The following is a 22,875-nucleotide window of genomic DNA, read 5'->3' on the forward strand; positions in this document are numbered from 1 at the left end:
GTGGCGTGGTGTTTCCGGCGGAAGTGAGGCCGGGAGTTAGTCTGACGTGTGGCGAGGCGGTCGGGCGGGTGACCCGGCGCCCCGGACCCCGCTGCCCCCGTTCCCCCGGGCACGGCCCGGAGCCGGCCCCGCCATGCTCGACTTCTTCACCATCTTCAGCAAGGGCGGCCTCGTGCTGTGGTGCTTCCAGGGCGTGCGCGGCCCCGCGGCAGCCTGCACCGCGCCCGTCAACGCGCTCATCCGCTCCGTGCTGCTCCAGGTGAGACGGGACCGGCCTGCGGCCCCCGCCCGCCCGCGCCGCGCCCCAGCCGGAACCTCCCCCGGCTCAGCCCTCGGGGCCGGAGACACCCCCCCCGAACCCTGCTCCTTCCCCCCCGCTCAGCCCTCGGGGCGGGAGACACCCCCTGAAACCCTTCCTCCCCCTGCTCAGCTCGGGGCCGGAGACCCACCCTGCTCCTTCCCCGCTCAGCCCTCGGGGCGGAGACACCCCTGAAACCCTTCCTCCCCGCTCAGCCCTCGGGGCCGGAGACCCCCAGAACCCTGCTCCTTCCCCGCTCAGCCCTCGGGGCGGAGACACCCCTGAAACCCTTCCTCCCCTGCTCAGCCCTCGGGGCCGGAGACCCCCGAACCCTGCTCCTTCCCCCGCTCAGCCCTCGGGGCCGAGACCCCCGAACCCTGCTCCTTCCCCCGCTCAGCCCTCGGGGCGGGAGACCCCCGAACCCTGCTCCTCCCCGCTCAGCCCTCGGGGCGGAGACCCCCAACCCTGCTCCTCCCCCGCTCAGCCCTCGGGCGGGAGACACCCCTGTAACCCTTCCTCCCCGCTCAGCCCTCGGGCGGAGACCCCCAGACCCTGCTCCTCCCCCGCTCAGCCCTCGGGCGGACACCCCCTGTAACCCTTCCTTCCCCCGCTCAGCCCTCGGGGGGAGACCCCCCCTTCCTTTTCCCCTGCTCAGCCCTTGGGGAGGGGCAGGGGGAGGGGGGAGAAGAGATGAAACTTTCCCACCCCTTCCCCCCGGAACCCTGTCCCCCCACGTTCACAGGGAGAGATCCTTCCCCCTTCCTGGAACCGTGCCACCCCCACTCATCCTTGGGGAGTGACTCTGGTGCCCCTGGCTTAATTTTCTAGTGGGGGGAGAGATCTGCCTGGGGGTCCCTGGTGCCCCCCATTCTGTCCTGTGGCGGATGTTGCAGTTGATGAAAAATAGGGCTTCTCTGTAGGGCCCCCTCCAGGAAAAAGCATCACTGTAATTTCTGATCCAGTTGCCACCCAGCCCTCTGGAAGACTGTCCCACTGCTTTGTAGTCGGGGGTGTTGCCTGGGCCTTGCCTGTATATATCCCACCCACAGTGTCCCATTGCTGTTCCCTAGGAGATGCTGAGATGTGCCTAGTCCCCCGTCTGTGTTATAGCCAAGTGGGGCTATGATCATCTCTGGTTTATGCCAGTTGATTGTAGGCCTAGAACTTCTGGCAATTTGCCAAGGCATCTGTCAGCAGCACAGTGGTGGGGCCTCCCCATCTCCTTCGGGCTGGGGGCTCATGCTGCTTCCTTAGCTCTGGTTGCTCACTGGGAAGTGGGGAGGTTAGGTATAGACTGCAGTCCCAATTCCGACTGTGTTTAGGTGAGATCAAGCAATGTTTATGTTCCCTGCCCATGTAATTTACCAATCATTTGAGATAGGAAACTGAGATTCTGGTCAGCGTAGGAAAAACTCTGTGCTGCTTATAAACAGGGCTTTGGAGCTGTCCTCTGCTCCAGCTCCAGCCAAAAACCTGCTGCTCTGCGCTCCAGTTCCAGGCTCTGCTCCAAAGCCCTGCTTATAAGATATGTTGCATGAGTTGAAGTGTTAACTTTGGTTTCCAGGACTGATTCCAAGAGTAATTACAGTCTAGCTCCCTAAAGTCCCTGTGCATTTTCAGTTGACTACAGAAGTCTTCGCATCTTGTGCTAAACAATTGTGTATCATAGCTGTGTATTGTCAGGTGGTTGCCGTGATCCGCTTCAGAAGTGACTGCTTTACGAGGGTAGATTAAATTGTATAGAGACTGAAATGCATTTGGTCCTCTTGGGATGAAAGGTGCTATGTTTGGCTGGTGTTTACCTTTTCATCTGAGTGTGGTTTAGCTGGTTGCTACGAAGTACCTTCAGCTGCTTGTGGGCTGAGGCCTTGAATCATTCCTGCTACAGCTGTATTGAGAAAGGGTTTTTGCCAGCCTGATTGGGAAGTTACCACTCTCTTGTGCGTACTGCTGTGAACAACCTGTTGTGGTCTATAGCAGTTTCTTACGTTTGTAACTACAGTACTTGGTGTGGCTGCAAACTGTGTATAGTTTGCATTAGGTTGTTGCTAAGTCTTAAACTGTTGACAGGAGATCCAAGGCCTAGTGTGGACATGCAGATACTGTCTAACAGCCTGTGGTTTGGAATATTGAGCGATGACCACTTGGTTCTAGAGAACTCTGAAGGCTGGTTTACAGCCTTGATTTGACTGGGGTCTCCATACTCTTCAGAGTTGAAACTATTTGGTTACAGAGCTAAACATCTGAGGGATATAAAGTGAAGGTATAAAGATGCATAAGAAACAGGTGATTTAAGAAGGCTTTTCCAGTTGGCATGAGCTGCAGAAGAGAGCTTTTATGCTGACTTGGGGGGGGAGTGTACACAAAGGATCTGGGAGGAGGGTCAATGAGGCTGCTGGGGCTATGCAATGAGGGGTTTTACATACTCTCCCTATGAAAAGCATGTTACTGAGTAACGATTCCCAATGCAAGAGAACAGGTTGTGATGCAAGGCAGATGCTATGAACTAAAGGTGAGGCAAAGAAGACTCCAGCAACTATAACTCTGGGTATTTGTATATAGGGAATTCTCCAGCTGTAGTGCAGGCTTATATCCCGCCATGTGAAGTGTGTACAGCTCTTCTATGGTGGATTAATTGTTTTATTTGTTTTTCTTTTAGGAGCGAGGTGGCAACAATTCTTTTAACCATGAAGCTCTTACACTTAAATACAAACTGGACAATCAGTTTGAGCTTGTGTTTGTGGTAAGTAAACTATGTAAACAGCCCCTCCTCTCTGCCCAGGTGTTTGGGGAAGCTTTATAGGGCTCTGTGTCGTCCTGGAATGACATAAAACCCCTAATAAACTATACTGGTGTATTAATAAACAGATACTTATTAGAACATAGACTTTAAGGTTAGAAGGACCATTATGATCATCTAGTCTGACCTCCTGCACAATGCAGACCACAGAATCTCACCCACCCACTCCTGTAACAAACCCCTAACCTATGCCTGAGTTATTGAAGTCCTCAAATTGTGGTTTGAAGACCTCAAGCTGCAGAGAATCTTCCAGCAAGTTACCCGTGCCCCATGCTGCAGAGGAAGGCGAAAAACCTCCAGGGCCTCTGCCAATCTGCCCTGGAGGAAAATTCCTTCCCGACCCCAAATATGGCGATCAGTTAAACTCTGAGCATGTGGGCAAGACTCACCAGCCACCACCCAGGAAAGAATTCTCTGTAGTAACTCAGCTCCCACCCCACCAAGAACAGTATTTCCACAAGACCATTCAGTATGCAGCATGGACAGAATTCTTTGGGGGTGATGATGCTAGGATTAGTGGTGCTAAGACATCCTAAACTCAAGACACTGCGCATGGCTGAAAAAGCCTCTGTTCAGAGCAACTGTCCAGTCTTGCTTCATGACCTTGAGTCAGTTACTATCGCAGATGCCACAATGAAGCACAATGTGATGTAACTCTGATATCTGCCTCCAAGTGTAGAGCCTTTGAGGTGAAATTAACGTCTGAAAGATATTTTGAAATCCTTAGATAAAATGTGCTCTACAAGGTGTATTTCATTTTAAAAATAGCGACAGGCTATTGTGATTCCAGAACAGCCATTTGTTAGCGAGCAATAATAGGGTGTATGGTTTGTTATAATATTGACCAAGGACTCCTGGCCGCTATTGTAGTGAAGTGACTTGTCCAATTTACTTGTGACGTTGAATTGAATCGCCCAGATTTAACAGGGTAAGTTAGACTGATCCATACAAGACTCAGTGGCCAATTGTAACTGGTACTCCAGTTGCATTTTGGGGTTGCTTCTGGTCCATTATGTATAATGGAGGTGCCATTGGTGAGTGGGTTTAGGAGCCATGGCACTAGAGGAGAGTGAGATGTCATCTTTGTGTGGGTGGCTGGTATAATTCCAGTGGTGATTCTAACAAGCCTTTCAAGTAAGGCTCAGTCGACAAAAATCTCTCTGAAATCTAAAAATCTGGGGTTTTTACCACAGGAGGCGGCCTGGGGTGAAATCCTAGCCCTACTGAAGTGGGTGGCAAAACTCCCATTGACTTCGTTGGGGTTGAGAATTTATCCTTGGTCTCATCTGAGTGTGTCAGAGTCTAACAGGATCCTGTCAAAAGCCTCAAATAAAGTAACATGGGAGTCCCCCTTCCACTTTGCTATAAGTGGGAATCTTAGAGCCTTGAGCAGTGATGATGGTGCCAAATATTTGCGTTCTTTGCTTGGCATGGATTGAATTGTCAGCAGCTTTTTATGTACATTTAGCCAGATTTCTTTCAGTTCACAGTTTTGTTTTTAGTGTTTGATTTAAACGAGTTTGATGAGGCTAGCTGTGGGTTACAATGTGCAGATTAAGGCGTCCGTGGCACGTGTATTAACCAGCAGATCAATTCTGCCTAACTGTTCTGGATGCCCTTGGCTTGGGGTCAAAAGCCAATCCCAGATTAGCCAGGTCCCTCTATAAGGTCATCTTGGATGCAGTTCTTACACTCTGTCCTGAGACTATCTGCTCTATTTGGGGATGTGAGTGAAGGCTATGTATTGCTGTGAGGTAATCCGTGGCTACCCCCTTCCTAATGTGGTAAACAGTGCCTTTGTACAGGATAATCTGTACAGTAGGTATGAAGGAGAATCCCCCTCACCCTTTAGTGTACTTTAAATTTAGGGATAATTTCGGGCCTGATTGTGTGAGATGTGCTCTCAGCAGGAGAAAATGACCGCAGAGCTGGACCCTAAAAAAGTGTGCTTTAGTGGGTGTGTACTAAATGAACTTTGAGAGTCGTTTCTAGCAATACCTGCTGATATTTTAATATATATTCAGTAACGTGTGTGTGGCTAACGGCTATTTTAATCATCCAGCACTGTAGATACTAGCAGTTCTAGCCTTATGATGTACAGTAGGATTGAGATCAGTCTCCATTGGAAATCGGGCTTGTGAAGCTGTATCATATGTTGCAGTTTCTAAAAACGAATTTGGTTAATGTAATGGTTCGAAATAGTAAAATGAGGACACATTTCAAGTTGAAATCGAGTACATTTTAAAAAGTTAAAAATAGCTTCATGTATCTCTGCCAATTTGTGATTTTTACAATAACATCTTCCTATTTAGGTTTTTTTCTACCCTATCTGTAAAAGTCCAATTCAAAGGAGAAACTGACTATACCCAAAGTGCTCTCAAATGTACAACAGCCTAAGGAAAATGAAGATTTTTTTTCCCCCCGATAGCTGTTAGTATCATCTTAGGTGTTTGTAACAGTAGGAGATACAGTATTTTCCGAGCTGTGCTTTTTCAAGTTGATTGTTTCCCTTTTAACCTAAAATGCTAATACATAGAATTTTCCTTATAGCATCTTTGAAAGTCTCTGATCTCCAAAGCTTTGAAGTGGACTCTGTAGTCCTAGATCAGGGGTCTCAAACTCTCAGCCCACTGGCCATCTGTGGCCTGAGAACCTCCCCAATGTGGGCCACAGGACTCCAGCAATTGTGGGGCTGGATCTCTCCCCTGGCCCCACCTGCTGCCCCGGGTGCTTCCCCCCCCACACACACATCCCCTGGGCGATTTTTAAATGGCCCGGGGCCCCACCCACCACCAGCAGCGCAGCAGAGCTTCCTGCCCGCCCACTCCACGTGGCTGCCAGCCCCTCCCTGTGGGCCTGCAGCCAATGGGAAGCTGCGGGGGTCGTGCCTGGGGGCAGCAGTGCAGGGAGGCCCCACCTTGGAGCCCCAGGTAAGGGCCACACCGCTTGACCCCCTCCCAGAGCCTGCACCCCTTCCTTACACCCCCTTCTGCCCCCAGAATCCCTACCAGAGCCTGCACCCACTCCCCACATACCCGTCCCACCCCCAAACTCCTTCCCAGAGCCTGCACCCCCATCCGCTGCCCCAGCCCAGAGCCTGTACCCCAGACCCCCACCACCACCCTCCCAGAGCCTTAGGCAGGTTGGGGGTGGAGTTTGGGTGGGGAGGGTTCTGAGTGGCATTATTGGATTTGAGGTCTGGCACTGGCCCTAAGGTAAATTGTCCTAGAGTCATAAATTATCTAATTGTCAAGATGGCAGCTTCTTCTATCTCCCTTCTCACATTTAAGCTATTTAGTGGTGGTTCTTGCTAGTTAGATGTATAGCAATAAGAATGCAATGCAGTGTACCTTCCTTTCAGCTAATAATACACATAGCGTCTGCTTTCTGTCAACGCTTGTAACTTTCTGTTCGCTTCCCTCCAGGTTGGATTTCAGAAGATCCTGACTCTAACCTATGTGGATAAGTTGATAGATGACGTCCATAAGGAGTTCCGGGATAAATACCGCAATGAATTCCAGCAGAAAGGCACCCTGGGGCTCCTCAATGGCACCTTTGATTTTAAAGAGGATTTTTTACATCTCCTCCGGTAACGAGACCATTTCTGCTGTGGCTCAGTTTCCTTGTGTATCTCCTTTGTGCTGTGTTTTGAATGCCCTATATTAAGAATTGGCAAGTGGTCTGTGTAGCCATATTATGTCTGTGCACTCATGCAGTGTGCGCTGTTTGGGCTCTTATTTTGGCTGTTTGTCTTCTATTAGGAATGTTGGAGGGAGTGTTGTATAATAGTTAGTGCAGGGGACTTAGTGCACTTCCACTGACTTGCTGTGAAGCTCACTAGGCATAACCTAAGGATCCCATAGTGTCCAAAAGAATTTGACTAAACAAAAAGTCTCCGTCAACTGAAGTCCTTTGTGAACCGTATCTGACTGGAGCAAGAGATAGGAGCTCACCTGTTCACAGGCTGTTATGCAGATGTGGCTGCTGTGCCAAAGGACTTCTCATACAGGAGACATGACCTTGGGCTAGATACTCAACATCCGATGTCCTGGATTGGACTAGCCAGCATGGCTGCTTTCAGTGCCCCTCTGTATCGGGACCAGCGGGACACTGAGGTCATCTCAGTCAGAACGCTTGGGTCGGGGTCGTGCTGCATTGTCAATTTGGAAATAACTGAGCTAGCTGTACTGCCCCCAGCTGGCTCTCAGTGATGTATGCGAGTCAAGGTGGTGGCACTTGGCCATCTTGCACCCAACCAACTGGCCATAAAATATCAACCTCACATCAAGGGTCATCCCATCAACAGATCTTCTGTTCTGAGGCAGGCTTACACTGTGAGTGGGAACAGAACCCGGTGGTATAAAAGGCGTTCCTTTTGAGTCCATCTTCACTCCCCATACAGCCAAGCTCTCCTTCCCCCAGCATCCCTGATATGAGTCACTGCTACTTCACAAGTGCCAACTCTGATCAATTTCCAAGCTACTTGATTGTAGAAGCCTTTGGAGTGTGTTTCATTGGTGACTGAGATCCTTGATTGTGGGGTTAGAGTGGGGCAGATAATGTCCTAGTTAATATGAAGTCACGGTGAGTAAAAAGTCTGTTTCCCGGAAACAGGTGAAATCGGTGGTTTCAGGTTCTGGAATGATTGTTCCTGATAGACGTGCCAAGATTTGGTCACGATTTGAAAAGCAAAAATAGTAACTTAGTGATGCTAAGTTCTGGACCTGGACTGTGTTTTGGAGCGTGAATAACACACTTTCTTTTTGATCAGGGAAGCAGAGGAGAGCAGTAAAATCCGAGCTCCAACTGCCATGAAGACATTTGAACAGTCTGTGAAGTCTCAGAAGACTGTCAAGTCTATGATAGAAACTCGAGGGGAGAAACCAAAGGAGAAAGCCAAGAACAAGAAAAACAAAGGTTCCAAAAAGGAGGGTAAGTGGATGCAACTGACAGATCCGTGCAGTGGGATGAGCAAATAGCCCAGAGGGCTCCAGAACCAGGCTGTGACCAAGCCCTCAGTGAAGGTCAACCAGCGCATGCTTGTCTGCAGGCACATCTGCCCAGTAGCATCTGTTACTGGAACAGGTTGATTCAGATCCACTATTCCAGTTGCTTTTGCCCTTCTGTGGCTGCCAGCGTCCTTTGCCCTGCATGTAGCAATTGATTCAGTGACACAGACCACCAGCTGGCAGGTCCAGGTGCATGACATGCAGACTTGCTGCTCATTTGCTCTGCCTTGTTTCATACAAGTTTAGGTCAAAATTTTCGAACTTGGGTGCCTAAAGGTAGGGACCTAAATCAAAGCCTGATTGACTCCAGTGCTCAGCACTTGTGAAAAACAGGTTCCTTTGATTAGATTCTTAAGTATGGATTTAGGGTCTGACTTCAGTGCCTTTAAGCCTCCACCAGGTGCAAGCTCTTTTGAGAGAAACCTCGGAAATTAGCAGAGGGGTAAACTAGCATTAAGGTTATGGGATTAAGCGCTGAGGTCAGGGAAATCCCAAAGTTCAGGTCACTTTGTCACTGGCTCAGTCACTGCCCTACTTGCCATTCTTTCCCCCTATTTAAATGGAAAACTTACTGTATGCCATAAATCGCAAGCACGAGTGATGGCTTCCTTGGGAGCCAGCTTATAACACTGCAACTTCTGGAAAAGGTTATGATCGCAAACCTTGCTGCCTTCAGACTGAAATATAAAATTCACTTCCATCTAGTTCCAAACTCTTCAGCTAGGGGCTAGAGACACACACAGATACCTTACATAAAGGGGTTTATGTCCTGATGGGCAGGGTGTAGAAACCTGGATAAATGTTTAGCTTTGCTGAGCTAATGATACTAGGAGAACTCGTCTGGGATTCCCTGACTCCTGAGTGCTTGTCAATTGCTTGATCACCTTTTAGCACTGAGTAAATGCAGTTTCCCTTCAATCATGTGTGTACGTTGTGGTGAGGGCTCTGTCTTGTCCAGCTTCAGGAACCGAAGCTGCTACAGTCCCCAGTAAAGCAGCCCCAGATGCAAAGCAGAACCCTCCTGCGGCAACTGGGGACAGGGAGGAACTGACCAAGGATGAGATCCTGCAAAAGAACCGTGAGGAGTTCTTCAAGAAGCGCCTGAAAGGAGGAGAGAAGTCCAAGTGAGTGAGAGGATGACAGACCTGTGTCCCCCTCTCCAGTCTGAGAGAGGTGGTGGTGGCAGGGTGGCAGATCTGTGTTGGGGGAGGGTTTCATCCATTAACAATGGACAAGGAGCTATTTATCATACTGCTTTTGAACCACCAACTTTTGTCAATTGTTCTTAATGTGTTGGGTGGATAGTGGACAAGATAGCTTCAGACTCTCTTCCTTAGGGTGGAACAAACAGATCTGCTTTTAAAACACCCCTCCCTAGCATTACAATGCAGGAATATCCCATTGTTCCAGTGACAGTGATGACCTGTGCCCTTTCTAATCCTGAGGACTGGCACATGGTGTGGCTTTTAAGGGCTTGTGCTCTTTGAAATGTCATTGCCAGATTTCCTGGGTGAAGGTGAGGCAGCAGTAGGTTACCTTAGGGCTCCAACGACGCAGGCTTAAACAAGAGACTGGCTTTTGAAAAAGTATCTCCTTGAGCTTGCTTGAAAGTGTGGAGATGGCACCTTTTGGGCCCTCTCAGTGATCCAGTGCTGTCCACATGTGTCTGCCCTGTGCATGACCAGGAACTTAGACAAAGGGTGAAATCCTGACCATATTGAAGTCAGTGGGAGGTTTGCCGTTGACTTCAGTGAGGCCAGGATTTCACTCAACGTGAGCTTTTTTGAAAATCACCTGATCAGACTGCAGCAGCGATTGGAATGCCAGACGCTCAGTCTGCCAGCAGTGGCAAACTGCCATCATTCAAACATCTCCTGTGGCTTTTGGCTTCTTTAGGATGCCTGTGTCATTCACTGGAGGGCGGGGAGAAAGAATTTGGTCAGTTTGTGCATCCAAAAAGTGTATCTGGGACAGCTGTACAACCCTGTTCCCCAGTGGTACGTGTGACTCAAAAGAGAGAGGTTGTATTGGATAAACAGTTAGAAGCCTCCTCAGTGATGGGACTCTCCTGGTAAGAGCGGAGGGCCGCATGTTGAATTGTACTGGGGACACCTACAGAGCAAAGCAATTTGTTGCACTAAGTTTGACAGCGGTACGGGGTCAGAATTGAGGCTGGTTGGGTGACCTTTGCAGTTCGCTTCCATACTTCATCCTTTTTTCAGTTTAACCATAACTTGCTATCTTTCTAATCTTTGGGTGGTTAACACGAGTCTTCCCTGAATGTTGCCCATGCTTTCTTGACTGCCTCCAGATTAAAGGGATGCTAGCAACTTACCCTACAAACTGATGGGGGTCAGAAAAGAATTTTCAAAGCTGGGGAGGGATGTTACGGAAGTTCTCTCATTCACTGAAGCATCAACATATTGGCCACTATGGAATACCTGGTGAACCCAGTGGTCCAGTCCCACATGGTAAACCCTATAAACTCATCCCATTCATATGGGAGACACCTCCTGCTTAAAATCGCTTCTTGTAGAGTCCACTCATGGTGGGACTGTCGCTGCTGTCATCAGAGTTTGCTTTAATAGCTTCTTCTCTGCCTTCCCAGCAAGTCCCCAAAGCCTGAGACTCAGAAGGAGAAGGGGAAGAAGCCCCGTGTGTGGGAGCTGGGGAACTCTAATGCCAAAGTACTCGATTATAGTAACTCCACTACCAACGGAAACACAGACACTTGTCCCACAGAGGAGTACGACCCTGACATGGTACGGTCCTAAACCTTCCCCTTCCTATAGAATGATTAGCCCCTGTGCTAGGCCCTGGGGCATTGCCACAGCAGCTTACCTTCACCTGAATAGTACTCTCAGGTGGAGATCCTGAGAGTGGCCCAAGCTCCATGGCTGGATTAGAGCATGCAGAACCGAACAGAAACTGGGGGGTATGTCTGCTACAGATAAGGACTTAGTTTGGCAAACTAGTGGGACGGCACTGCCCAAGTTATTGCTCAGTCTCCACTACGTTGTGGAAAGCTGCACCCATCTGGCTCCTAGTGGTGCTCTTACAGTTTTCGACCTGAGTGCCAGAGGAATCATCTCTCGGAGGAACTGAAATCAGCTCCCCAACTGCTAGCAAAGCTGTGTGGGGGAACCTACCTTAGGGGGATACCCATGCAATATGGAAGGTTGTTTTGTAGATGAAGCAGAGGGCTGGGAATCGGGACCCCAGAATTCTATTCCTGTCTGTCATTGCTTTGCTATGTGATCTTGGGGGAAGTTATTTCAGCCCCCTGTGTAAAAGGAAACCACCACTTAGCTCGCTAGGGAGTTGTGGTGATTAGACCATATTAATCAAACTCCCCGAAGTCCCCGCAGGTGCTACAGATGGTCACATTATTCTGACTGGCCCCTCACAAGCGTTCTCTGTAGCAAAGAGCCAGTGAAACAAGTCAACTAAGGCTTAAATGCCAGGTTCTGATTCTCTGTATGGCTTCCCCTCTCCCCTACCACCTTCCTTTTCAGGCCCTAGGAGATCGAGATCGGGAGCCTGGCCGCCTTTATGATCTTGAATATGAGAGTGATGAAGAGGAACCTGAAGAGGAGAAGGTTATTCAGAACCCTTCACAGCCCAGGTAAGTCCTCCTGCAGCCCCCCTATCCCAGCTATCTCCTTGCTTATCTCCTACAGCTTTTCCTCCAACATGTCCAGTCTGCTAAGCTTGTATAGAGTAGCTTACATGGATCTTGGGCACTGCTAGCTGGTGCCTTGGCTTCAGGAAGGAAGTATTGTCCTAACGCACTACATGGTTTTGGCCTGCTTTGTCCCAAATGCTGGTGCACGTGGCGAATAGGCAGTCTGCTGTGGATGGCCCTTCCATTTCTGCAGGCTGAGTCATTAGACTAAATGATCCTGCAATCACCACTTGCAAGCTGGATCTGTGTTCCCTCGATGACTCCTGATATACCATTGGTACCTCTCTGGGCACAGTAACTGAGCAAAACCCATGCTAGTTCCCAGACAACTTTGGAACTTGTTTCGTGCAGAAGTTTTGTACAAGGTGGGGTTTGCAAACCTAGCTCTGTCTGTGCTGCTCACAGATCCGCTAATACAGACCAGGGCCCAGTGTGAACTACTGCCTGTTAATCTGGTTCTCCTGTTAAAATGCCATGAACTAGGGAGTGGCTCAGTCCCAGAGGGCAAAAGTGACCGGCTGCATATTAGCTTGAGAATTGCAGTCTTGGCTTCCCCTTCCTTTAGCTGCTATTCTCTTCAAGAGCATCACCAGCCCTTTACGCTTGAGAGCTGTAATGTGTAACCACACTTTGCTTGTTCACAGGGCTAAGAAGGGTGGTTTGGGAGGCATGTTTGGGATGCTGAAAGGCTTGGTGGGTTCCAAAAGCTTAACAAGAGAGGACATGGACTCTGTGCTGGAGAAGATGAAGGATCATCTGATCGGTAAGTCTGGAATGTCTCTTACAAACTAGTACCCTGTGGCCTTGCTTTCGGAGTCAGGCTCTAGATCGACTGCTCTGCATTTGGAAGGAGCCATTTCTCCAGTCCTGTCGCTAAAATTCTGTTTCCTGGTTTTGGATCAACATTAAGGATTTAAAGTGACTCTTCCAGGAAGTGGGGTTGTAGCTCTGCCACGGAAGCTGTAGGTTGCCCTGAATTTTACCCCGTTAGCCAGTGATCATGGAACTGTTGCTATTTCCAGCCTGTCTCTTGAACTCTTGAAAAGGGGGATAGAGAATAAGAAGGAAAATATATTATTGCCCTTATATAAATCGATGGTAGGCCCACATCTTGAATATTGCATACAGATGTGGTCTCCTCATCTCAAAAAAGATATACTGGCATTAGAAAAGGTTCAGAGAAGGGCAACTGAAATGATTAGGGGTTTGGAACGGGTCCCATATGAGGAGAGATTAAATAGGCTAGGACTTTTCAGCTTGGAAAAGAGGAGACTAAGGTAGAGGTATATAAAATCATGAGGTATGATAGAGGTATATAAAATCATGAGTGATGTGGAGAAAGTAGATAAGGAAAGGTTATTTACTTATTCCCATAATACAAGAACTAGGGGTCACCAAATGAAATTAATGGGCAGCAGGTTTAAAACAAATAAAAGGAAGTTCTTCTTCACGCAGCGCACAGTCAATTTGTGGAACTCCTTGCCTGAGGAGGTTGTGAAGGCTAGAGCTATAACAGCATTTAAAAGAGAACTGGATAAATTCATGGAGGTTAAGTCCATTAATGGCTATTAGCCAGGATGGGTAAGGAATGGTGTCCTAGTCTCTGTTTGTCAGAGGGTGGAGCTGGATGGCAGAAGAGAGATTGCTTGATCATTGCCTGTTAGGTTCACTCTCCTTGGGGCACCTGGCATTGGCCACTGTCGGTAGACAGATACTGGGCTAGATGGACCTTTGGTCTGACCCAGTACATCCGTTCTTATGTTCGTTCTTATGTTCTTCTTCCAGTATTGTTCTAATCTCTCCTTAGTGGAGTTTGGAGTTCGGTTACGTCCTCCCACGCTGTCTATAAAGCGTGCTGCAGAAGCGTTGCATATGCTATTTCCACAGCATGTGTTCTGCTGCCTTGAATATATGTGCAGAACAGAGCTCGTGGAGGGAGGCTAACAGAACAAAGGATGTTTGGGATGTGTCCCACATACAGCACTCACCATCAGAAGTCCCCCTTGATGAGCCTCTCCCTGGATGCGTGGGCCTGATTTTAAACTGTTGAACTGGGGACTCACTTACCCAGTGTCCTACATTGAGGTAGATCCTGGTGTTTTGAATGATATTGAAACAAACCTGTAACATAGCTCTGACTACAATGCTGCTGTAAAATTTCTCTCAGGGACTTTTGCAAGTGGATCAAGTACATTGAGTGGCCAACTCTCCTGTGATATCAAGGTCGTAGGTGAAATCCACGACTGTCTGTCACTTATCCTTTCCTGTGGCATGACACGCTGGATAATCCCAGTTGAGTTACGTCTGACATGATACCCTGTTGTTGGACTAGTTGACAGTGTGGTGCTTAGGATAGTAGGCCTGTAGGTTTGTGTGGCTCTACACATTGTATTTAACAAAGATCCTGCTCTTTATATATACTAATTGATTTGCTCACATTCTGTAAAATGCCTCTTGGGTTGTACTGGTGACGAGGTGGGGAATGGTCAGGGTCTAGTGACAATCCTAGATTTTTAAGAGGGCAGTAATTCGCCCACATCAGATCGAATCAGGCTGAACTGAATATAATGCACTTTTGGAACAGACTCGGAAGGGAACTTGTGTCCCAAGCAGTGATGTGGATGGGTTCGGAAGGCCTTGTCTCATCCAGAGGACTCTGATGGGTAGGGGAGGAAGATAAAATGGTTGGGATCATTGGCGTTGACAGATGTAGACAGAAACCATTGGCCCCAAAACAGGATCTGTACTTCCCTGGGGGTCCGACAGTGAAGTCCTTGTCTTGATCTCCCTTCCCATGGGGTGCAGGGGGTTGCTTTGGGGCTGAAAGATCATTTGAGGAAGCATCTGGGCTGTGGGTTGTGACTGGGGATAAGAGGGCACATTTCATGCCCTTCTCAAGGCCTTGGAGGCTATCTGCACTCTGTGTCCATATTGCTGTCTGCTCTAGAGCAGGGTATGATTGGCAACCCAAGCTCTGCCCTTCCTCAGGGGCGGATTACCCTTCTGACTCCTCCTCCCTTGGAGCTGGCTGGGATAGAGACCTTCTAGGGGGACTGGGAGAACCCTGAGTCCTGTAGCCCAAGAGTCTTGCGACGCTAACATCCGCTCCTTTGGCTTTTCTCTTCCAAAGCGAAGAACGTTGCGGCTGAAATAGCTGTCCAGCTGTGTGAATCGGTGGCTAAGAAACTGGAAGGGAAAGTGATGGGCACCTTCACCAGTAAGTGTTTCTGTCCTTCCATTCCAGGAGCTGCTCTCAGTTCTCTAACCTGTTAGGCCCAAGTCTCTGTAATACCGTCTCATTCTTCCCCCACCCACTGCCCTGATGCTTGAAACAAAACGTGCTAGTCCCCGCAGATCGCTGCTGCTTTTCGGCTGTGTTTCGGCCCTTCTAATATTCCGAGGGACATGGGACCCTGGGCTTGTTCCAGCCTGCCCCTGAGGCCTGTTTGTGCTTGCGTAGCCTGGTCTCTGGCTGCCAAGTGGCTTGTGACTCTCAATGCAAGTGCAGAAGGGGATAACCTCAGCCGGTATTTCTCCTGCTGGGTAAGCACCTCTCCATGGTTTAGGAATGTCTAATCCACTGCAGTTCTGGATTCCTGTAGTTTGGCCTTCAAAGGATACGTGGGGGAGAAGGTTAAATCTGTGATGCCAACCTCTGCAGCAGTTCACAGGTTTAACCCCTTACACCCAAGAGCTGAGATTTGCTAATGGGAAGCTCTGCTGCAGTCGATGAAACGGGCAGAGGCCTGGGAATCTATAGAACGGTGGTCGCTCAATTTCACACCTTTTCGTAGCAGTCTGGGGCAGGAGTGAATTAATTCGTCCATCCCTGCTCCAGGATAGAAAGGAGGCAGCAATTGTTCTAGAGACGCACTATCAGGGGAGGCCAGCAAGTGAACCTAATGGCACAATCGGCAGATTAACAAGGGAACAGCCAGTCTGCTCCAAAGGGAACCCACATTTCTGGGCGTGGCAGTTGTGAGCCAATCTAGGTTGCGTTTGACTGTTATGCTCCTGAGATGCTGTGGGGGAAGGATGGGCAGTGCTCCAGCCACCTCATCTGGGATCAAATGCTGACAAATTCTAATTCCTTTCCCAGCGGTGACCTCAACAGTGAAGCAGGCCCTGCAGGAGTCCTTGGTGCAGATCCTGCAGCCCCAGCGCCGCGTGGACGTGCTGCGTGACGTCATGGACGCTCAGCGCCACCGCCGGCCATATGTCGTCACTTTCTGTGGTGTCAATGGGGTTGGAAAGTCGACCAACCTAGCCAAGGTAGGGCGCAGCCTGCCTGCGTTCTCAGGGATCAGCCCGGTCACTTCAGGAGAATCCACCCTCCTGTTCCTACTTGTATTCTGGGGACACCATCTCAAATCCCCTTGGGCTATGGCACCCAGATCCCTAGAACCAAAATGTTAGCAAAAATCATTCCTCTGAGTTCACTTCCTTTGTGGGTCCAACAGCTCTTTGAATTTTGTTGTGCTGATGGGCAGCTCAACTTCCTAAATCATGCACTAGTATATTGCCACTAGTCTGCACTACCTAGTGGGGAGGGAGAGCTGGTGTGTGCTCTGACTCCATTCACATGCACACCTCCTTCCCTGCCGAAAAGCCCCTTGTCAACATCAGCAGGGGAGAAGAGATCCCGCTAACAGATCACTGTGCTAGTTAAAGGGACTTCTACCAGCCTAGTCAATTTCAAAGCCCTTCACGTTTATCTTTAAACCCATGGCTTGGCTGATGAAACCGAGGATCTGGAGAAGCTGCCGCTTAGGACTCTTCCCTGTGTCCTTACCTCCCTCAGGCTCAGTCTGGCTTAGATGATCAGGCTCTTCCTACAATGTGTGCAACTGATTGGAAGGCTTGACATGGTCATATGAACAGTGCTGTTAAATGCCCGACTCAGGCTGTGCTCTGGGAGCAGCAGGAAGGCAGCCCTGAACTGCAGCAGTGATGATGTCATCCCTAGGATAGCGCTGTCACTAGAGGCCTGTGTGTACTGCCCTGAGCAGGCAATGGACACTGGCATCCTTAGAAGGCTGTGCAGACGTGCAGGGTATTGGTTACTACAGGCAGAGCTTAGTGATGCCTGCAAGCACGTGTGGGGTTGGAGATAGGAACCAGTGCTGGCTTGATCACTGCCTCGGCGTGGTGTGTTCAAAGGGGCATTTCTGTGGGGGTGGCGGGACTAGGGGCTGTAACTCAGCCGAGGGATTCGGCTGGGGCCTGAGATGGAAGCACCTGTATAGATTGTTGGCATTCTAGAAGAGCATGGAGTAGGTTCCCTTTTCTTTTTGGGGATTGGGAAGGGGGGGCATTGCCAACATGTTCACCACTCTCCTCTGGAGACTTGGGCCCTTGGTTTACGCCCCTTCCCTACTTGATTTGTCAGTGACTGCCTTGGGCTGGGACACTCGGGGAATCTCCTTTGTCGACCTTTGGGGTGGGGGGAATGACACAGCAAGCAACCTGCAGGTGGCATATGGGGCTCAGAGGGGCTGGGAGCTGAGCAGAGCTGGACTCAGGCTGGGGATGGTAACAGGATCTCTTTCCCCTGCCCCCAGATCTCTTTCTGGCTGATTGAAAACGGGTTCAGCGTCCTCATTGCCGCCTGCGATACCTTCCGAGCCGGAGCCGTGGAGCAGCTGCGCACGCACACCCGCCGTCTGAATGCTCTGCACCCCCCGGAGAGTCACGGCGGCCGCACCATGGTGCAGCTCTACGAGAAGGGGTATGGGAAGGATGCTGCTGGCATTGCCATGGAGGCCATTGCGTATGGTGAGCCCTAGCCCTGCCTTGGCCGACTCTTGCATTCCAAGCCAGGAGCTGGCTGTTCTGGGGTGGGAGGTGGGAATACCAGTCAGGACTCCTGGCGTGTGGCGTAAAGGTTTCAGCTGGGCTGTATTCCTGGCTTTGTCATTGACACTGCAGGTTTGCCATTCCTTACTGCTTCCTCGCCACCACACTCGTAATAGACCCCACTTCCTCTTCAGGTCCCCGGGCCAATGGACAGGTCAAGAACAGCCCTGGGTGGAGCACAGACTGGAGATCAGGGAAGGCTTCCAGCAGTGGGGATGGATTCCTCCTTCCTCCAGGAAATCAGTGACCTTGTGCATTAGCTGCTGTGCCCCCTCTTCTGAACTTGAATGGCATAGAGGAGTGGGGGTGGGGTGAAGTAAGCCAGTTTCATAAGGGTCAGTGTGTGCCTCAGTTTACCTAGTGAAGGTTGAGTAGAAATCTGCCTACTGGGAAAGGTTTGAACCTACCTGCTTGAGAGAAGGGCCCAAGCTGTAGCTGACCTTCCCTAGAGTGCAAGGCTCTTCATCTGGGGTCTTGCTTGGGCCCACAGTTCTAGTCCCTTAATTTTTATAATGACTGGTCCTATCCCAGGGAGGGGATTTATTATGGATTGTGGGTGTCTTGCAGTGAGAAAATATTGTGAGGTGGGGAAAGAGACTTGAGTAAATCCCTGATGCTCTGCAGAAGGGCAGTAGCTGGAGGAGCAGAGTGCGTGTGACTAGAACTCTCTCACTTTGCTTCATCTCTTTTCCCAGCACGTAACCAGGGGTTTGACGTGGTGTTGGTGGACACTGCTGGCCGCATGCAAGACAACGCCCCCTTGATGACAGCTCTGGCTAAACTCATTGCAGTCAACACCCCTGACCTGGTCTTGTTTGTCGGGGAAGCCCTGGTGGGAAATGAAGCTGTGGATCAGCTGGTTAGTTTCTGATTCTTTAACCTCAAACAAAATTCTACCAGAGGGAAAAGGCCCCTATTGGCATGTGCCTCTGTGTACACTTTGGGAGGTGCTCGCATACCAATGATGGACACCTGCTTAGAAGAACCTACATGGACTCATTTCCTGGCTGTATTTTTCCCCTAGGTCAAGTTTAACAAGGCCCTTGCTGATCACTCCATGGCCCAGACACCACGTCTCATTGATGGAATTGTGCTCACCAAATTTGACACCATCGATGACAAGGTACGATGGCCATTCACTTTATACCCAGAGATTGCTGATTCCTTCTCTCCCCATTGGAATCTTCTGTTTGTAATGTCTTTTTAAATGACCCCGTATGGATCCTCCCCTTGCTGAGACCAAACAGCGGGGGAGAAATTGAATAACTTTCTGACCTCAACAGGGCATGTTCTTTTAATGCATCAGTCAGATACCTCCACCCCTGGAAAGGCAGAGTGTCATTGTTCTTCCAGGATGTGCAGGGGATAGTTGCTGGAGAGATGTCTTAGCCCTCTGAACTTTGAGGTTGCTGACCTAAGCAAACAGTGTCGGATCTTTTCTGCTCCTGACTCTGACAACTGAGTATTAGTGTCAGTGCTGGACTTCATAAACATGGCTCAGCTGCTGCTTACAGCTGGGAACTAAGAGCCTTGCTACAGTTCCATTGAAAAGGTGGTAGGGAAGGCAGGGGATGGCTCATTTTATGCTGAGCCATCCACATCTGTAATTAGTTGAAAAGAAATTAAGGTCAGGAATGACCAGGTCCTTACTTTTGCCGGCCCTTCTGACTGTTCACACTAGAGCTTTTAATTTCCTACTATTAGTACAATATGAAAACTTACAAGTTAAAGCCCAAGAGGCCATTGTGACTGTCTGTGACCTGCATAACAGAGGCCAGAGGACTTCCCTAAAGTAATTCCTGTTTGAACTAGAGCAGATCTTTTTGCGGGGAGAGGGGAGGATCTCATCTTGATTAAAAAATTCAGTTATGGAGAATCCACCACAAACCACACTGAGTTGTTCCAATGGCTAATTCCCCTCGTTGTTAAAAGTGTACTCCTTATTTCCAGTCTGAATTTGTCAGCTTTCATGGCTGGCCATTCAACTGTTAGACCTTTCCCTGCTAGATTGAAGAGCCAGTTATCAATGGTTGGTTCCCCATGTAGGCACTTAGAGACTGCAATAAAGTCACTCTGCAACCATCTGTGTCTCAAGCTGCTTAATCTCTCTAGCTTAACAATTAGTATAGGCAGAGTTCCAGTCCTTTAATTGGTCATCTTGAGGCTCTACTCTGAACTGTCTCCAATTTATCAACATCCTCAAACTGTGTGCACAGTAACTTGACTCTTTTCCTAGCCCTGGAGAATACTGGGCAGTGAGGGGGGAGCCTGCACAACTACCACCAATTCTGGGGCTGGCAAAGCAATTCCCAAGGCTGTTGAAAGTGAAGAATGAAGCTGCTTCCCTGAGTTACACCAGGATGTGCTTGAACCCTTCGTGGTAATGTTCAAGCTCAGTGTTTTGCCGTGTTCCAGTGAAGTTTCAGGTGGTTTGATCAGTCTGTTTCCTAGCAGCCTTGGGGAGCCTTATTCACAGCAGTTAGTTCTGACAGAGGATGCTGAGCCACACTAGCAGCAAGCCTGACTTCCTGCAGGGGCGCCTGGCCATCACTGCCCCCCCTTTCAGGGTGGAATCAGAGGGATGAGCTGCCCTTTCCTGTGAGATTCCATGCTGGAGTCTGTCACTGCAGCTTCCTCCTGCCCAGATCATGGGCAAGTCGGCCATGGCTGTTACTGCATGATGTTGAATCAGACATGAGTGCTGATTGTTTTGGCCTGGGTACCACTGCCTCGCGGGGGAGTCCATGCATGGTAAACACTGGGTGGTGTCCTCTGCCCCAGGTAGATTTCAGCTGCACTGCACATTTGCTTAAGTGTTAAATCTTTGCTCTGGTTCCCTGCCAAATCAACTATTGACTTTGAAAGACAGAGCTCTGAACTGTTGTGGCCCAGGAAGACAAGCAGCTGCTTTAAGGTCTGTCCAGCAGGCTGTTTACTTAGCTCTAGGTATCAGCTTTAGAACTTGTTCTCTGTTCAGTGTGAGACTATGGAAGTGCTTACTGTGCTGATTGACTGGCTACTCCCCCAGACTTGTGAACATACTGGGAAATCAGTTTAAAGAAATTCCTAGGCAATAGAATACCTTCTTATAGTGTTTAGGCTGTTGTATTCTAAAGCTACAAGCCTGGCAACTGGGAGTTAATTGACTGGCAACCATAACATTAAGCTGCCACATCTCATCTACAGTTAAAATAGTCACACCATCTTCTTGCATAGCAATCAAATTCAGCTAGACCCAGCTCCAGTTCACCTGGCTATTCAGTGAACCATTGTCCCTTCTCTTGATGTAGCTGAATGCTCCCTTTGCAGTGGAACTCTATGTGCCTGATACCTGACCCTCCTCAGACACTGCCCTACTAGTCTAAACAAACTGGTCTCCCAGCTGGACACAGGAGGCTTTCTTGCAGCAGAGATGGACTGTCCAGAGGTGCTTTGATTTATCCTCTCCATGGGGCAGAGAGGGAGTTCAGGTTGTTTAGAATCTTAACTCAAGGGGTTGACAGGAGTTTGAGTTCTCTGGTCTATCAGAAGAACTCTTCCAACTTGCTGGAACACTAATGGAAATTGAACATGCCCAGAGTACAGGCCAATCACACGCTGATGGTTTTGTTAGGCGTGGGTTGCACATTCAGGCAAAGTCCTGTTCAGCAGATCTCCTCAAACCAACTAATGGATGTTCTTTCTTCCACAGGTTGGTGCTGCAATCTCCATGACTTACATCACTAGCAAGCCAATCGTGTTTGTTGGTACTGGACAAACCTACTGTGACCTGCGTAGCCTTAATGCCAAGGCCGTGGTCACCGCTCTCATGAAGGCCTAAAATCCAATTATTGCACCAAATCGCTGTTTGCAGATGTCTCAGAAGAACATGCTTTACAATGTGACTGACTTGTCTTTTCAGTGTAGTGCAAAACAGAATGAAGGGATAACAGAGCAAGGGGCTGCTGCATCCACCACTTGCTTGAATACTTCACCAGTGCACACCCCTCCCTTCACCTGATGCATGACTTTAACCTTGGAAGGAGGTTGCTGTCTTCAATCATGTTGCTCACTCTGTTTAGCTACACTTCTTCCATATTTATTGGCTAGAAAGCTTATTTTTGGGAAGCAATTGTCTCCTGCAGGTGGAGCACCTGGGCCAGATCAGCTCTGTGGCCTTCAGCCACTGACAGGCCTTCCCCTGGATTCCTTCATTCTAAGTGACTCAGCCTCCATGCTTCATAGAGGCTGAAATTAGAGCTTTGTATTGTTCATATCTTGTGAGTGGTGTCTAAGCCCTGCAGCACTTCAGGGCTGCTCTGCTACTAACCAAGCATCTATGGCCTGTCTGTTTAAGCTATTGTTTCTATGAGCCAGTCTGGATTTTTAGACTTAGTAAGATCCAAGAGTATGAGTGTCCCTGTCCAGGGGCTGATCCTATGCTGAGCTCTAAGGCTAGAGCAGAAATAGATGCTGCTTTGTGACAGTTTTAGTGTCTCCAACCTGATTAATACTTGCTGCTAGTTTTGACCATGGCAGCTCACCAAAGTTGATAAACCAAAAAGAGTAAGTCTACCCCTCTGTGCTTGTCAAGCAGGGGCCTATAGCGAAGATGCTGAAGTTGCCTTAAGATCCCTAGTTCTATTGTCACTGGGACTCCTAAAGCAGGGCTGCCTTGGGCCACTACAGCTGATAGCCAGCAGACTTCCCCCAGGCTGGGACTGTTAGTTGCCAAGAGCTGCATCTCTAAGCTGCAAGCGCATGGCCTGGATTCTGGCAGGTAAGCTGCACTGCTTTAGGGTATAGGCAAGACCCCCTTCCTCCCTCAGAAGCTGTTTCTACTGACTCATGCCTCCTTGTCTCAGTGTTGAAGATCAAACAGCTGCTACTAGAACTCTTGCCTGCTGTCCCTACAGCATTAGCTTCTGCCTCTGATAACCAGCTAGGGAAAGGAAACTTTGGTGGAAGACAATGTGGGCTGCTTGCTGCTTTCCTGCCCCCTTCTCCCTCCCTTCTGAGTGCCTCTAGAGATCCTGGTCTAAAGTGCTACATTGAATAATACAAAACTCTTAATGTCTTGTAGCTCTGTATTGCAGATGTGCTAGAGTGCAATAAATTGAATACTGTCTGCTAAAAGAAATACATAATTTATATAAAATAAATTTCATAAAGAAGTTGAGTGGTGTATATATAGTTACCTTAGGTTGTTTCTCTTGCTAGAGGGACACAGTGCCTGACCAGCATAGGC

At 49.1% G+C, this 22,875-nt stretch overlaps 1 protein-coding gene across 1 annotated transcript; it reads left to right on the forward strand.

The window, feature by feature from the left end:
- The first annotated feature begins 4 nt into the window (after nt 1-4).
- On the forward strand, nt 5-22,801 carry SRPRA (SRP receptor subunit alpha). The gene is made up of 14 exons (XM_039496173.1): nt 5-259; nt 2,958-3,041; nt 6,524-6,687; nt 7,870-8,030; nt 9,066-9,231; nt 10,716-10,869; nt 11,623-11,732; nt 12,437-12,555; nt 14,923-15,009; nt 15,892-16,064; nt 17,354-17,567; nt 18,344-18,507; nt 18,673-18,771; nt 21,340-22,801. Exons 1-14 carry the CDS (start codon nt 134-136, stop codon nt 21,466-21,468), a joined length of 1,950 nt encoding a protein of 649 aa, XP_039352107.1. The 5' UTR covers nt 5-133; the 3' UTR covers nt 21,469-22,801.
- Nucleotides 22,802-22,875: the final 74 nt, after the last annotated feature.

This window comes from Mauremys reevesii, linkage group 12, assembly GCF_016161935.1.
Source record: "Mauremys reevesii isolate NIE-2019 linkage group 12, ASM1616193v1, whole genome shotgun sequence".
Classification (NCBI taxonomy): Eukaryota; Metazoa; Chordata; order Testudines; family Geoemydidae; genus Mauremys; species Mauremys reevesii.